This window comes from Macaca thibetana, chromosome 2 (assembly GCF_024542745.1).
Source record: "Macaca thibetana thibetana isolate TM-01 chromosome 2, ASM2454274v1, whole genome shotgun sequence".
Classification (NCBI taxonomy): domain Eukaryota; kingdom Metazoa; phylum Chordata; class Mammalia; order Primates; family Cercopithecidae; genus Macaca; species Macaca thibetana.
Window position 1 is genome coordinate 73,206,779 of NC_065579.1, and position 15,789 is coordinate 73,222,567.

Genomic DNA, 15,789 nt, shown 5'->3' on the forward strand with positions numbered 1-15,789 from the left:
AACTTACAAAAATAAAATAAACTCCCAAACAGTAGTAACATGTTTAAAGAGAAATTGCTTACGACTCCTTACCTTCAATTCCAAAAAAAAAAAAAAAGAGAGAGGAAAGAAAGAAAGAAAGAAAGAAAGAAAGAAAGAAAGAAAGAAAGAAAGAAAAAGAAAGAGAGAAAGAAAGAAAGAAGAAAAACCAAAATTCGTGGAATGACATGTTAATTTCTAGTCTTACACGTTGAATGTCTGTCCCTGCAGGAAGCCGGCCCCAGGGCTTAGGGGAGGCCTTGGCTCAGAAAGCCTGGAAGCTGGGCTACCCGGCAAAAGTCACACTCACTCACACTCATACATACACACACTCACATGCACTCTATAGCCAATACCTACGACTCTGCAGTCCCTACAAATAAAAAAAGAAGCCTTGCTTTTTAGCCTTTCTGCCTCTACAGCTAATGAACCGTTGCCTTCCACAGTGCTGGAGATGAGGGAAGAATGAAAAGCGTAATTAACCTTCCCCTAAACACATTTTTTTTTTTTTTTTTTTTTTTTTTTTTTTTGGCAAAACACATCAAAATACTGCAAGAAGACTGTGCTCCAAGTGCCAAATGCAATAAAGAAGCCCTAAGCCAGGGTAATGGTCAAGTAATGGCAAATAAACCGCCTTCCTAGAAGGGGCCTCGGCCTCCGTTGGGAGAAGGATTTTCCTCCTCAGAAGCCATCTGAAATAAACAAATAAACGTATTTTTTAAAACAAAGCTCTGTTTTCGTCTGAGTTTCTTAAGGATGACGGAAAACCCAAGTAGGTGGGCATACAGAGAGTGAATGCCTGAATCTGGGTGTTGTGTTTGTTGTTGTCGGGAGGTTGTTTTGTTTTGTTTATCTTAGGTACTGGGCTGACAAGGTGAGTAGTTTAAGGACGGGAGAAAGGGTTGGCATCTACCTTTCCTACTTCAGGGCCTTTTTTTAAACAGAGAGCAAGTGTAGAAGCAACAAGTGCCCCCCTCCCTGCGGTCTTGCTAATCGCATCGCCTTTTGTGACTTTATGAGACTTCTGGGGGGCCGGTAGCTATGGGAGTTACTGGATGCAACTCGTTCTCTGCTGTGACTGAATTCCCGCGCGTTGTCACTTTGGGGAAGTAAGGTAAGTGTGGCTTCGGTGTTTCAGGCTTTAGACATGCTGGGCAGACCCAACCTGCGCTTCCTTTCCATCCGTCAGGACCATAGCAACTGGCATTTCAGGCACGGCCCAGGTGCTATCCTAGCTGCCCGAGAAAATGGCTGGGAAGTCTCCCCGCGCTGCCAGAGTCGGCTTGGCTTTTAGTTTTCTTTTCTTAAAGATGGAAATAAAATTCAGGGGCGTTAGGCACTGCAAATGTCAATCTTCCTGCCTTTTATTTTATTTTTAATTAAATTTTTTAATCTTCCCAAATGACTTACAACGAATTTATTGGTTTCAACTATTGTATAAAAAACAAGCCCTACAAGTTGGAAACTGTGTTGTGCATTCAATCTCGGTGTGGATTCAGCAGGTATTTTCAGGGTCCGTGGTCTCTGGTCTAAGTCCATGGGCTCCTGCACTGTAGCCAAGGCCAAATCAGGACTTAAGACCACCAAAGAAATTTACAAAAGACAAAAAGAACTACAAGCTGACGAGAAAACAACTATTTATATGTAATTTGTTTCCATTGTAATGGTTTTTTTTTTTACCACAATAAAAGTAGTTTTGTTTTTTAAAGTATTGTGGTAACAACGCCCCTTCTAAACCCTGAAAAAGGAAAACTGGTGCAGAGCAGTGAAGTTTTCGTTGGATGATTGCACCGCAGGGGTCACCAACCATCTCCGCCACGCGCTACTGGGGGAAGGAAATCGCGCTTTAAAATACAAAAATCTGTAGTTTTAATATGATTTCCTTTATTACCCAGATTGTAACTGAAGAATTGCAACGCAGTGCTTCTGTCTGAGAAAGGCAGCTGCGGCAGCAACAGCTGGAGCAGTGCAAGCGGGAATCTGAGGCTCAGTAAAAGTTTGTAAGAGTTGAGATCTAGCTATCGGAAAGCGGCAGCGGCATCTTTAGGGACCCTGGGGACAAAATAAATGGGTCTCCCACCAGTTGAATGACAAGTATCATCAGATCGGAAACGAGGCTCAGTTTCTGGATGTTGAGTGGACTGTGCGTGCAGGAATATTTTAAGACGGCATCGTATGTCTTGCTTGGCAATTAAAATAGTTAAAAAAGCTGCTCAAGAAAATTCGAAGGGTTTTGTTTTCTGCTTTCACTTCGGAAGTTATGGGGCAGTGAGTCGCGGCGCGAAGCCTTAAGCTTTCATTTCACAACTTAGGCATGGTTGAAAAGGGCTACCCACCCCCACCCAACACCCCACTCCCGCTAACTCCCCCCCCCCCACACACACACACACTCTCTCCCCCAACCTTTAGTCCAAATCGAAGCCCGCAAACCTCAAGTATATGTACATTTATTTCTCTTCAGATGAAAATAAAGACATCGGCCTCATTTAAAAGTAAACAGGGAAAACAGTTCCACCGGCGCCCTTTGACACTGCAGCAGCTAGTGTAAAGAACAATACCCAAAAGAGAAACAGATGGACTGATGACCCAGAGACCCCTATATTTAGGTTGATTTCTCAGACCCAGGGGAAAGGAAATGTATTGGGGAGTGTACGAGTGCTTGGGTGAGGAATGGACAAAGCACTGGAAAGGCGCCTGGGATGACAGCATCTCGCCGGGCTACACCGCCGACTCCACTGCCCGCGAAGCCGAGCCTGCCGAGGTGCCGCCGACTTTCCGGGCTGCTGCAGGGACGCAGCGAGCAGGGAGGCGTGGATACGATACCTACCGTACTTGGTTCTAATGTTCGAGGGTCGCGCGGGGGGAGACTGGGATTTCACTGGGGAGAAGCATCCCACCCACTTCCCATCTCTCATTTTGCCTTCCGTAAGCAACACAATTAGAGAGTTCTGTTTTCGGCGAGTGCGAGTGTGGGAGAGCGAACGGCGGCCTGTCCACTCCCGAGGCAGCTCCAGCCCCGCGTATTGACACCTCAAGGAGGAGCGCTCCGAGATACTTCGGGGCTCGGCGCCGCTGAGTCCCCTTCAACTCGAAGTAGAAGCATTTGGACAAACGCAGCCCTGTCGCCTACAGTCCTGGCGGAGCATCACAACGTGTGGGAAAGTGTGGGCCCCGCCGGCAAAGCCAGGCGAGTCATCCAACACTTTTGCTGTAAGAGTGGGGGATGGGTGTCCCACCGCCCCCGCCCCAAACCCCTTCGCCCACATCCCGCCAGACCAAGGCCGCTCCGCGCCGGGCAGGCAGGGGGCGCCGGGGAGGGTTATTGACCCTGGACCCAGGCTGCATCCAGACCAAGCGCGGGAGGCTGCGCTGCGCCCTCTCCGCGGCCCAACGCTTTTGCAGCTCGCCCCCTGGGGGTTGCTCGGCGCCCAGCCAGTACGAGGTGCGCGGGTCGCAGCGCGCCCTCTCTGCCTCCTGCTCCTAGGCTGCCGCCGCTGGCTGTGTGCCCTCCGTTCCTAGCTCTCCGAGCGCTCGCTGGGCCTATTATCTCCCCACCTCCGAGCGCTCGCTGGGCCTCTTCTCTCCCCACCTGCACATGGCTCTGCAGAGCCGGTAGTTCTGACCTGCCCGTGCCCCCCGCCCCCAGCCCGCGATCACAGCCCCCATCTTGGTGTCCCACATCCCCGCCGCAATCCTCCCGCCGCGCAGCGCCGCGCGGGAGAGCATGGCCGAGCGCACAGCGCCCACTACCGCAGCCGCTGCTCGGCGCAGTCCACCCGACCGCCCGCGCAACTTCCAGCGGCCGCCTCGCAACTTTTCCCAACTCCACCACAGCCGCCCGCCGCCGCCGCCACTGTGGCTCTCTCTGAGCCTGCTACCCTACCCAAACCCCAGAAACAAACGGAGGCTCGAAAGGGCTCCCTTCTCCTGCCCGCCCCCCCATCCCCCGCGCCCCCCTCCTCCCACACCCGGGACTAGCTGGTTGGCCAGAGGCAACTCTCCCCCGCCTGGGGGGAAGGGGAGGGGAGGGGGAGACTTTCTCCTCTTCTCTTCCCCCCACCCCACCCCTTCGCGCTCACTCTCGCGCTCTCTCCTCCCTCCCACCCCTAGTCTTTGCTACCCCCACCCCCACCCCCACCCCGGGGTTGCCACAGCTGGTCGGTGCGCGGGGCTTAGGGCTGCCCAGGCTCCTCCGACGCCCAACCCGGGAGCGAGAGCACGGGCGACCGGGGGCAGAGGCTGGAACCGGCAGGTTGCTGGGGCTGCGCTGCGCCTGCCCTCCACCCGGGGCCCCGGCGCTAGAGGCAGCCCGCGCTCCCTCCCGGAGCGCTAGAGACAGATATGCAAGATGGCAGAGGAGGGGGGAAAGCCAATAGAAAAGGGATATTGCACCTACTTGTGGCCAGTTTCCTTGCCCTGCCTTTGGATCTCATGCTGTGCCCAGTCCTGCAGCCGCTGGTGTGTGGTTGGGGCTTTTTTTTCTTGGATCCTTTCCTTCTTTTGCTCTCCCTCTCGCTCCCTCCCTCTCCTCTCTCTCTCTCTCTCTCTCTCTCTCTCTCTCCTGTTTCTCTCTCTCTCTCCTGTTTCTCTCTCTGTGTCTCTCTCTCTTCCACACAGTCACTCTCTGTCTTTTCTTCTTTCACTCTCTCTCCCTCTCTCCCTTTCTCTCAATCCACACTCGCTATCTCTCCAGCATTGTCAGTTTGGACACCTTCGCACATGCGCGCTAGACGCCCCTCCAACATCTCAGCGCCGCCAAAAAAAGTTTGGAGCGATTTATCACTTTGATTTGGAGATCTTGTCAGATGGCAATCGCCGAGGAGGCGGAGAAAGGGAGCCGCGGGGAGGGCGGCGGGGGGCGGGGAGCGAACGCAGGGAGCCAGAGGGGAGCAGACACCTCGCCCAAAAAAAGGGGAGGGGGGAATTGAAAAGGCTTGGGCAGAGGATTGATTCCGTGTTAGAATCACCAATAAGCTTGTATCATGATTATTGTTATTGTTTTTCCCACTATAAATTGCAGACATTTTTCTATACCATCTATAAGGAAAGCAAGAAGCGAGGGGGGAAAAAAAAACTTTAAAAACATTTTTTAAAAACCCTTCTGTTAAAGAACTAGAAGGGCTGGACCCTCGGCTAATAATCCAGGAGAAAGTGGGAATCATCCTGAACTCGAGAAATCTACTGCTGCCGCTGCTACTGCTACTGAAGCTATTGCGGCTTCCGCTTTCAGGGTTGTAAGCAGAATAAATAACTGGTTTTTTCCTCGATTTTAGCTGTAATACCAATGTTTGCTGCCATCCTTGGGACATTTCAGTATTATTTCCCTACCAACTAGTAATGATCACCCTTGATTCCCGGGTCCGGGCCAGCGCGGGCATTTGACATCCAAGACCTCCTGCTTTCCCAAAGGTCGGCTGTCACCTTCCGGCCTCCCCCACCGCTGCCCCGGTCGCCTCCCGATGCAGCTCAGCCTGCCTGCCATTTTCACTCACTCGCTTAAACCTACAACCTCGTGGTCAAAAGAAAGAAGAATAGGGGGGGAAATCACACACTCTTAAAAAAACACATTGTTGAAATTTCCTTTAATTACAGGATTTACCAATGAAGTGCCACTCAGAAATGGGAATTCCTATAGGGGCTAGCTGTGTACAAGGTATGAATCAATCCCAACTAGGTATAGGTTTTCTTTTGGTACAACCTTCTTGCATTAAACAGTTTTGTTCAATACCTTCCATGTGCTATTTGTGTCCCCATTAATATCTGTTGCAAATCCTGCCAGACACCATAAAAGAAAATTACAATCTTTTCAGTCTCGGTGCTGCAACAATACATCCTTGATGTTCAAGTTAAAGGAAAAGAAAAGCAGGTCCTGGGCATGAGTTTGGCAAAGACTGTGGAGGGGAAGGGGAATCACTGAGAATGCCCGGTTGTACCTGTTGGTATTTATTATCAAATCTAGGACTGCGGGTATGAGAGAGCAAATAGCAAGGTTCAACCCCAAAGGGTATCAATGGCCTGCAAATCTCTTTATTCCAGAGAATCAAAGTTCAAAGAATTTGTCCTTGTTAAGGATGCTTACCATTTTCCTTTCTCCAGAGCTGTGTAATTCTGTGGGTATTTGACTGTAAGATAGAGGTCCCTGGAGAACCAAGTTACAGGTCTCAAGGGAGACAGATGTATAAGGTTGAAATGTGAGGAAGGGAAGTAGGAAGATAGAGGAGGGAATTACTCAGAACAGGAGTAAAACAACTTCCAAAAAAGAAGGCTCTAGTGCCCACACACGTGGGCACAACAGAACTCTATCATCCACCCTGAATTAAAGAGGCACTTGGGTTTTTTTCCAGACCTAGAATTCCTGCTGTCCTGTGCATAAAGGTGAGTGTACTAACACATTTGGTGTGTGCAAAAGCACCAGCCATTCCAACATTCTGTTAGGTTCTCACAGGTGTTTGACTAAAAGTTCCCCCAAAATGTGACTCCACCAGCTTCCCTCAGTTTAGATGGAGAAGTGCCTTCCCTCTGACCAGCAAATGTCCTCAGAGGAAAAGGAGAAATGGGGCTTGAGAGCTTTTGGAAGAGGGGACAAAATCTCTAGGGAGAGAAAAACATTAGGCTGACTGGCAAGAAGTTCATAAGGCTGCTTCTGATCGGTGTAAGGGACTCTCTAGGGACCATCCCCTAGGCCAGGGGACTGACCAGCAGCGCCTGAAGATCCCAGCTGTCAAAATCTAGAAGGTCTTGTCCCCCCAGTCCTCACCTTCCCTGCCAGACACCCAGGGGCAGCTGAGTACCTTGCCTTGGTGCCCAACCGCCAAGGGAGCTTTAAAAAAAAAAGAAAGAAAGAAAGAAAAGAAAAGAACTGCCATCCTCCCCTCCACTCCTCCGGCTAACCCCTTTCACCTCATCCCCAGGGGGTCTGTCTATATCCGGGTTCCCCTGGAGACGGGAGGTTAAGAGGGGTGCAGGAAATGTTCCTAGGAAAGGAGGGGACCAAGGTACCAAACTCTGAGATTAAATGCAAGACCCACACGTGAAGCTGAGCTTGCTGTTGCTGCTGAGAAATTATAAACCACGTGGAGGGTTGGGGGGGTAGGGGGTGGGTTCTGTGAGGGGAACTGGGTGGGAGGTGGAAGACTGAAGTAAATCAGAGTCTCCGAACCTCCAAATTTAAAGGTCCCTGTCTTTTAAACTTTTCTAGAAGGGTGGTTGGTGGAGGGGGAGGTGGAATGAGGAGCGGCTGGAGCACCCCTCCCCTTCTGGTTTTGAAGTCTCCGCTGTGGCTTCAGCGCTCCAGTCTTTCTCCCTGGTCTTTCCAACAGTTTCGGGCCACGAGAAAATCCAACCTCCTCTAACAAATAATAGACGCAAACTCCTCTGTGTCCCGAGACCCAAGCCATTGTGAAAAGACCAGGCATCGTCTTTAAAAAAAATAAAAAAATAAAAATAGTATTCGCAATATCATTCGTTTTTTCTTTTCAAACCTAAAAGCTAGGCTTCTTTTTCTTTTTCTCTCCTTTTCTTTTTCTTTCTTTATCATTCACTTTCTGCTCTAAGTATGCGCTAATAAAGAGCTAAGCTGCTAGTTCAAGTGTGTTTAACCTGATGGAGCAAACAACCAGCAGCAACCAGTCGCGCTCGAGGCTGATAGCGCAGCGACCTCTGCGCGTCCGCCCCGGCCGGTTCCCATTCTCAAGTGCCTGGACCTTGTCACTTCCACCTGTCCCAGATCCCAGCCGTGAGACCAGAGCAGGTGACTGTCTGTTCAGCGGCCCCTGGAGTTCCCGACACCCTCTGATGGGATGTCTGAGCTGTCGCTGGCCCAAGAGAAAAGAGGCCTCCAACAAGTTGGCGGAGCTGCCCTCGCTACCCGCCCCCGCCCCACCTCTCGCTTTTCCCTCTCTTCCTGAAATTCGTTTTCTTGGGGGACAGTAGGATGCATTCCAACGTTTTCTTGTGTTTTCTCCTACGGAAGCGGGCATCCTGGAAGCAGTGCCTTGTTGGAAAGTCGATGCGTTTACGGGTTGTCTGGATTTGCTTGTTTTATTGCTGTCACTTTTTGTTTTGGTTTTTTGTTTGTTTGTTTAGCAGAAGTGAAGAGACTGAGATGGAAGTTAGAAGGAAGATGGGACATTGACGAGAAAGACACAGACAAGTATATCCCTTCCCCAATTATGTTTTTTAAATTAATGTTAGAAATGGCAAATAACCGATTTTCAATACATTACATGCAACAGGAAATTTTCCTTTCCTCTCATTATAATTGAACCGGCCCCACAGTATCTCTGGAAGAAAGTTTGAATTCTTTATGGAGGTATTTCTAGGCCTATTGTCTTTGTGCAGTGAACTTTACATCATGCTATTCAATCACAACCTATATTCTCCTGGCTACCAGCAAGATTAATTTAATCATTGTAATGCAATTATTAATACTGTTTACCCAACGTTAGGTTTCAGGTTGGCTGTTAAGAAATTAAACTCTTGCTGGGTGATCAGAGCTAGGCAGGGGTTTCTTCATGTTGAAATGAAACAGTCCTCTTTATTTAGTCTCAGGGCTCCAGCTTTCGGCCACCGGCTCAATTAGCCAAAATGGAAACAATTTTCATTCATTGCAATAACTCACTGTTCTGGAGATCGCTTTCAAAATACACACTTTATTATTATACGCTGACCTCGGTGGTGTGGAGTGGCAATAAAAGAAAGAGGCAGGGAGATCTATCTAGCCCCCTTGGGCTATAATTATTAGAAATTAATTGGGTTCAGGACCCTGGGTAGCCTAGCTAAATTAATAGCTTGTCTAGTGGTTTAAATCCGAATTTTCAGTCCACAGGAGAGAAAAGGAGAGAGTCACAGACATGAAATGCAGACCCAAGGGACGCCTGAGTTTACTTGCAAGACACTCATCTATTAAATAGTGTCCAGAATACATCTGAGTTGAGGAGGGGGGCTGAAGTAGGAGGGGCGGGGGCGACAAGAAAGAATGGAGCAAGATGGGGAGGGAGGCTGAGAGTGAGCGAAAAGGTCTCGAGTTGATTTTATTCGATTTTTCTTGTCTGCATTGTTTTCGGGAGGGGTTGCATTTAGGGGTTAAAATAAAAAATAAAGATCCCGTGTACTCGGAGCTGTCGTGCCGGAGTAAAAGTGAAAAGGGAGCCTTAGGCAAAAGGAAATTACTGCGAGCCCGCGTGACCTTTCAGGGAGGTAATCAATCAAGTGATCAACAGGGATATTTATCATCGCTATATAGGACTACTTCACCCTGCACAGGCAGGGTGGGGGTGGGGCTGGGGGAGTGAAAGGAGGGTGGAGACACGCGCGCACTTACACACACACACTCACAAAAGTTTGAACAAACCTGATAAGCCTCGAGATAAAACACGTAGGTTTTAATGTTAAAACTACCTGTTTTGTCTGACACTGTCAGAGAAACACACACACACACACACATATAAGCGCACATCCAGGCAGCAGCGGCTGCCGAAGGTGTTAACTTTGAATGATCCGCCACGCTTTGCCCTAAAAGGAAAGCTTGCAGAGAAACGCGCGCTTTGAACGCCGGCGAGGCGACAGCGCAGGGCTAACTCGGCTTCCGCGTCCAGTCAGGGAAAGGGCGCCGCGGGCCGCAAGGGGCGTGGGGCGGCTGGGGGCACCCCTTTCCACAGCGACTAGACGCCAGGGCCCGAGACACGGAACAGCCTCCTCTTCCTGCGAAATCCTCGCGCTGCCAGGGCTGCACTGCACAGCGAGGCGCGCTCGGGGCCAGCCGGCTCGGCGAGCACGCGCAGCTGGTGTTCGGCGGCCGGGCGAGTTCTGGCCAGTCACCTTCTCTACCTTGTAAAACTCGCCGTTTTGTAAATTGCGTTTTCGGTCCCGGATTTCTTAGCAAATCATTCGGTTTTACAGTCCTGCTCCCTCCCCCTAGTTCAACATCCTCCCATCCAACTTCTGATGTGTATATAAGGGACGGGGAGCAGGGAGCGGTCCGGGTAGCTGGCTTTTAATAATAATGACGATGATGACATTAAATAGTCGATTTAAAATCTAGGCCCCCCGACCCGATCGAGGATTATAATCAGCAGTTCTTTGGAGAGAACGTCTGGCTGATTACTAGCCCATGGTGTTGAGGAACTATTTCCCGAAGGGTTTATGAAACGCAGTTTGGGGTGATGCGCGCCGCCTCCCAGGTGGCGAGCCTAGGCTCCTGCAGTGTGGGAATGTGGGGCTGCGCCAGGGCCGTGCCTATTGGCACCAGATGCTAAGCTCGCGGTCCCCCACCCGCCGCTCTGGCCGCCCTCTCCCGGCTCGGAGCGGCCTCCTCCAGCACAGCCTAGTCTGCGGCGCCCTCGCCTGGTTTTCTTGGCCGCGGCAGTTCTGGTGTTCGCACCGCTTAGGGCTCCAGCTGTGCACAGTAGCCGCCTGGGCGTGGGGGTGGGAAACAGCTGGAGCGCCCCAGGGAGGTGCGGGTTGGGGTGGAAAGGAACCCAACAAGGAGGATTATGAGGCGAGCAAACTCCCGGAGCTGCTACTGGTTTAGAATCAGGAGGAGTAACTTCACGGGGCACGGAACTTGAGCTCCGGAAAGAAACCAGACTGCTCCTGAGCGACGTCCTGGAAAGTCTGGACCTCTTGGGGTCCCTTCCATTGAAAAAAGAATTACCTGGAAGAGTATTTCTCAAAGTGTAATCTACATACGAATCCCCTGGGGATCTTGTTAAAATGCAGATTCTGATTCAGTAATCCTGGGGTGGGGCCCAACATTTCTCGGCAGGCTCCTAGGTGATGCAGATACTCCTCGAAGTGTAGTCGCAGACCAGCAACATCAAGCATCGCCAGGATTTCAATAGAAACTCAAGGTCTCAGGCCCCAACCAAACTTACTAAATCAAAATTGACATTTTAACAAGTGATTCACTAGAACATTGAAGTTGGAGATGCACTGCCATAGAATGTACCTGGCCAGGTTTTCTTTCTTCAGTCTTAAATCAGGACGCCTCTGTGATTGAACTTCATTTCAAATCCGGCTTTCTGCCGTGGTCACGGGAGAGGATGGAGTGAACGAACCTATCCAAGTAAAAGCTACATCTCCTCTGGCCCACTGCAGAAACCCTAGACTGTCACATGCATTGACCACTGAGCTTAGGGACCAAATGCCACCTGCAAGGCCTCCTGGATTCTTGTCTGATTGACATCCCTTACCGCCACTTTCCTCACGCCCCCCTCCCATTCAGTATTTTGCTGCCAAGTCTATGGCTTTTATTTCTCCCTCCTTACATTACAGTTTTTTGTTTACAGATCTTCCTTCTCCTTTCAGCTGTGGACATCTTGAAAGAGATTATGCCTTATATTCTTCACTTTGTGTTTTCATCTGCAGCATGGAAATAGTCATTTCTTCCCACATAGGATTAATATATTAAAAAGCTTTGGAAGCCATGGTTGCCATTGTTAAGAAAAGATGGCAGTATTCAGATTTCAGGGCCATTACACATTAGATAAGTTCTGGGGTCACAAGATAGAGTTGAAACACCTTAAGTATCAAACCACTGGAGGTACAAATCCCAGTCCTCCCTTTTACCAGCTGCGTAACTTTAGGCAAATTACTGAGCCTCTCAGAGTCCCAGTTACCTCCTCTGTATTATTAGAATAAGTATGTACATCTTGCAGAATACTTGTGATGATTAAAGACAATGTATACAAGGCACTTAGTACGGCACCTGCTACATAGTAGAAATTTAATAAGTAGAGTTTTTTAGAGCTCCAAGCTCTAACAATTCATAATCGGCAAAATGATAAGGGTGTGTGTGTGTGTGTGAGAGAGAGAGTGTGTGTGTGTCAGGGGTCTTGGATACTGCTCTTCCCATTCCCATCTGCAATAAGATATGTTTCCTTTAGTCAGCAGACTGCCCCCTCAAATAGCTGAAGCCTGAGGACTTTGTTTTTTTTTTTTTTTTTTTTTTTTTTTTTTTTTTTTTTTTTTTTTTGAGACGGAGTCTCGCTGTGTCTCCCAGGCTGGAGTGCAGTGGCGTGATCTCGGCTCACTGCAAGCTCCGCCTCCCGGGTTCACGCCATTCTCCCGCCTCAGCCTCCCAAGTAGCTGAGACTACAGGCGCCCGCCACCACGCCCAGCTAGTTTTTTGTATTTTTTTAGTAGAGATGGGGTTTCACCATGTTAGCCAGGATAGTCTCGATCTCCTGACCTCGTGATCCACCCGCCTCGGCCTCCCAAAGTGCTGGGATTACAGGCTTGAGCCACCGCGCCCGGCCGAGGACTTTGATATATATAGAACTGACTGAAACAAATAGATATTAACATTTCCGTTTAAATGGGCACGTGTGTGTGTCTGTGTGTGTCTGTGTGTGTGTGTGTGTGTGAGAGAGAGAGAGAGAGAGAGAGGAGAGAGAGAGAGAGAATGGTTTTAGCTATGGTTTTTGATTTGTTTTTTGTTTTTTGTTTTTTTGTTTTGAGATGGAGTCTCACTTTGTCACCCAGGCTGGAGTGCAGTGGCACCATCTCGGTTCACTGAAACCTCTGCCTACCAGTTTCCAGCAATTCTCCTGCCTGAGCCTCCCCAGTAGCTGGAATTACAGGTGCACACCACGAGGCCCAGCTAATTTTTGTATTTTTAGTTGGGACATGGTTTCCCCATGTTGACCAGGCTGGTCTTGAACTCCTGACCTCAGGTTATCCGCCTTCTTCAGTCTCCCAAACTGCTGGGATTACAGGAAGGAGCCACCATGCCTGGCCCCTTAGCTATGTATGTTTTTGGGGTTTTTTTTTTTTTTTTTTTTTTTTTTTTTGGTTTTTTTTTTTTGAGACGGAGTCTCTCTCTGTCGCCCAGGCTGGAATGCAGTGGCGCGACCTCGGCTCACTGAAAGCTCCGCCTCCCGGGTTTACGCCATTCTCCTGCCTCAGCCTCCAGAGTAGCTGGGACTACGGGCACCCGCCACCGCGCCCGGCTAATTTTTTGTATTTTTTAGTGGAGATGGGGTCTCACCGGGTTAGCCGGATGGATTTTTAAGGGATTCTTGTGTGCTTGTGCTTTCACAACTCAATTTCATGAGAGTCAACACTACACTCAGTTCATCTCATACAACTCAGTTCATCTCATACAAGGAGAGTCCTGACCATCTCCCAGTCAGCCTGTGGCAACAGGACCTGGGCCACATGCTGAGGGCCGGTGAGATTCACTGACAGATGCATTGCTTCTCCCATGACCTTATGATTGCAAGAATTTCTGCACAATATATACAAAGTGAGTATTTGAAGATGTGTAATGTTTTTATATCACCATGCTCTCTCCCTGTGAGATGGAAGCCACAAAGACAATTCAAAGAGACAGTGGCTTTCAATGGAGTAAGCACTCTTTCTCTCTTCTTTCTTTTAAAATTATTTTTACATGCTTTTAAATTTGTTCAGTGTTTCTTAAATTTTCACTTCCATAAATCTGGTTGTTGCCCATATTTTCAATACATGAAACTATTTATTCAGTCTAGATTCCTGCCAGGAAATAAAAGATTTGTAAAATTAACACCTACAGGACTTTTAAATTCTTTACTCAAACAAACAAGTGATTATGGTTGACATGAGGAAATATAGACATAAAGCAACTTAATTTGCTTGATATACTTTTAAACTTATAAGTATAGCAGACTTTCCACATCTTTTTAAAGCACAAAGTATAGGATCCATGCTGAGACAGCTTATAAATGAGACTTCCTTGTAACAAGATCCTCAGTACTCAATAACTTAATTCCCTTGACTTAGGTCCAAGGCAGACCTGGCAACCCTCAAACTCTGCTGGGGAGTGAAGTCCTATAGCCATGACAGAGTGTGATACAGGTGTGCCCTGCTTTATGAAAAGCCACATCACAATGTGATTATTCGCTTCGTGCTATTTTATTAAATAATGAGTTCCCCTGGGACATTTAAAATATGATTTGACTTACAAAAATCTGATTTATACTCACTTTCCCCAGAAACATACCTACTGAAGTAAAGCTATGTTTTTTTAAATGATGATGCATGTCCCATAGCAAATGTTTTATAATGAAAAGTCCATTTTCAAAGATTAAGACAAAGGAGTATATGACCATTCTGGGGTTGGGAAAGAAACAATTTCTGTACAGCTCAATTGTACACAGAAGAAACGTAGGACTCATCAATGGAATTATCTACTTTGAGGGCTCATGTAAATACACTAGAAACCAGGAACATGATAAGATTTGGACTTCAAACATTTTAGAAAATATAATGTTCTTGTACTGGGTTTTGATAGTAAAATGTTCAAATCAACTCTATAAACACTCTCGAAAAATACACTTTTTGAAATGGGAAGAATTTCTGTTGCATAGAGAAACTGAAGAATAGTTCTAGGGCTAGGTGCAGTGACTCATGCCTGTAACCCCAGCACTTTGGGAGGCTAAAGAAGGAGGATTGCTTGAGCCCAGGAGTTTGAGACCAGCCTGGGCAACATGGCAAGACTCTGTCTTACAAAAAAAAATTAGCTGGGCATGGTGGTGCATAACTGTAGTCCTAGCTACTTGGGAGGCTATGGTGGGACCCCAAGAGTTCAAGGCTGCAATGTGCTATGATCACACAACTGCACTCCAGCCTGGGCAACAGAGTGAGACTCTGTCTTCCAAAAAAAGATTTGTCTGGGCTTACACCCATTTAGAAGTAATAGTTTATCAGCAAAAATCACTATCTAACTCATATCCAGGTTTTCACTTAGCTGTTTGACATTGAACTGGAACTCTGAAATTGGATACATTGGACTCACAAGGACATTTGCTATTCTTAGGGGCTCTAGGAGACAACTTCAATTCTAGCTACAGTGGAAGCACCAATGCAGAGAAGCCAAGATAGTGAATGATATTTTGATACATCTGTTTCTGTTGTTAATGCTTTGCTGAGCTTTTCACAACATTTGTGTCCAAAATTTCTACAGAATCAACTATTATGCAGGTTTCTTCATCAAACCAATTGAGCAGTCTGGTGTCTCTTGTGCCTCCCAGAGTGGAGCAACATTTAAGCAGGGAGCAAGAGCTACTTAGCTACAGGAACCTGTTGTTCTAATCTACCCTACACAGCACTGCCTGCTTAACCTTCCTGAGACACTGTTCTGAAAGTGTCTTTCTTCTACGACAATTTTCAAAATCCCTCAGTCACTGTCAAGATAAAGCCCCAAATTTTTGCCTCTCATTCAAAGGTATTCTACATTGGGGAAATAGCAAGAGAGGTGGGGAATCATGAGATGTGCACCAGAAACAGCAAGGATATTAGGCACCCTATGTTATAGGATTCAGGAAGGGACTTCGTGGGAAATAGGTTTGGAAAGACAGGTTGGACACATGTCACAGAGGCTTGGAATGAATGGCAAAATTTGGGGACTTTATCTTGAAGACAACTGAGAGATCCTGAAGATTCTGAATAGGGGAATGACTTTATCAGAATTTGCCTTAGGAAGATTAAGCAGGCAGTGATGTGAATTATACATCTTCTTCACATGTTCAGACTATCCATCTTTTGAGATTCAAAACAAACATCACCTCCTCTCCTAAAAGTTCTGATATGTTCTTTCAAGTGGAAAAACAATCTCTCCCCATCACAATCACAATCACCTATGGCATCTTAGTTTTACATGTTGGTTTTGTCTGTATCTCTATGATCTCTCTCCATAGGCTGTAAATTCCTTGCGGGGATATTTGTATCAATTCTCCTTGTCTGCCACTGCTAAGGCATGTTTTGCTCAAAAATTGTACTGTCTAAATGTAAGCA

The 15,789-nt window shown here is 47.8% G+C and overlaps 2 protein-coding genes across 13 annotated transcripts in view; one reads left to right on the top strand and one right to left on the bottom strand.

Moving 5' to 3' along the window:
- The window catches only part of MECOM (MDS1 and EVI1 complex locus), a 594,443-nt gene extending 589,611 nt beyond the window's left edge, over positions 1–4,832 (bottom strand). For 6 of the 9 annotated variants that reach the window (XM_050779948.1, XM_050779947.1, XM_050779939.1 and 3 more), the window contains exon 1: positions 4,415–4,805. In XM_050779948.1, the coding sequence (XP_050635905.1) occupies positions 4,415–4,451 (37 nt within the window). In that variant the 5' untranslated portion in view covers positions 4,452–4,805. Of the gene's footprint in view, positions 1–4,414 lie in introns of all 9 variants that reach the window. The other 3 variants (XM_050779940.1, XM_050779941.1, XM_050779936.1) reach the window with 2 other exon arrangements.
- Positions 4,833–7,104: 2,272 nt separating this feature from the next.
- The window catches only part of SEC62 (SEC62 homolog, preprotein translocation factor), a 332,886-nt gene continuing 324,201 nt past the window's right edge, over positions 7,105–15,789 (top strand). Inside the window, exon 1 of one of the 4 annotated variants that reach the window (XM_050779982.1) lies at positions 7,105–7,108. The gene's annotated coding sequence lies outside the window, so the exon portion shown is untranslated. Of the gene's footprint in view, positions 7,109–8,957; positions 8,963–9,980; positions 9,985–10,440; positions 10,445–15,789 lie in introns of those variants that run through there. The other 3 variants (XM_050779987.1, XM_050780021.1, XM_050780025.1) reach the window with 3 other exon arrangements.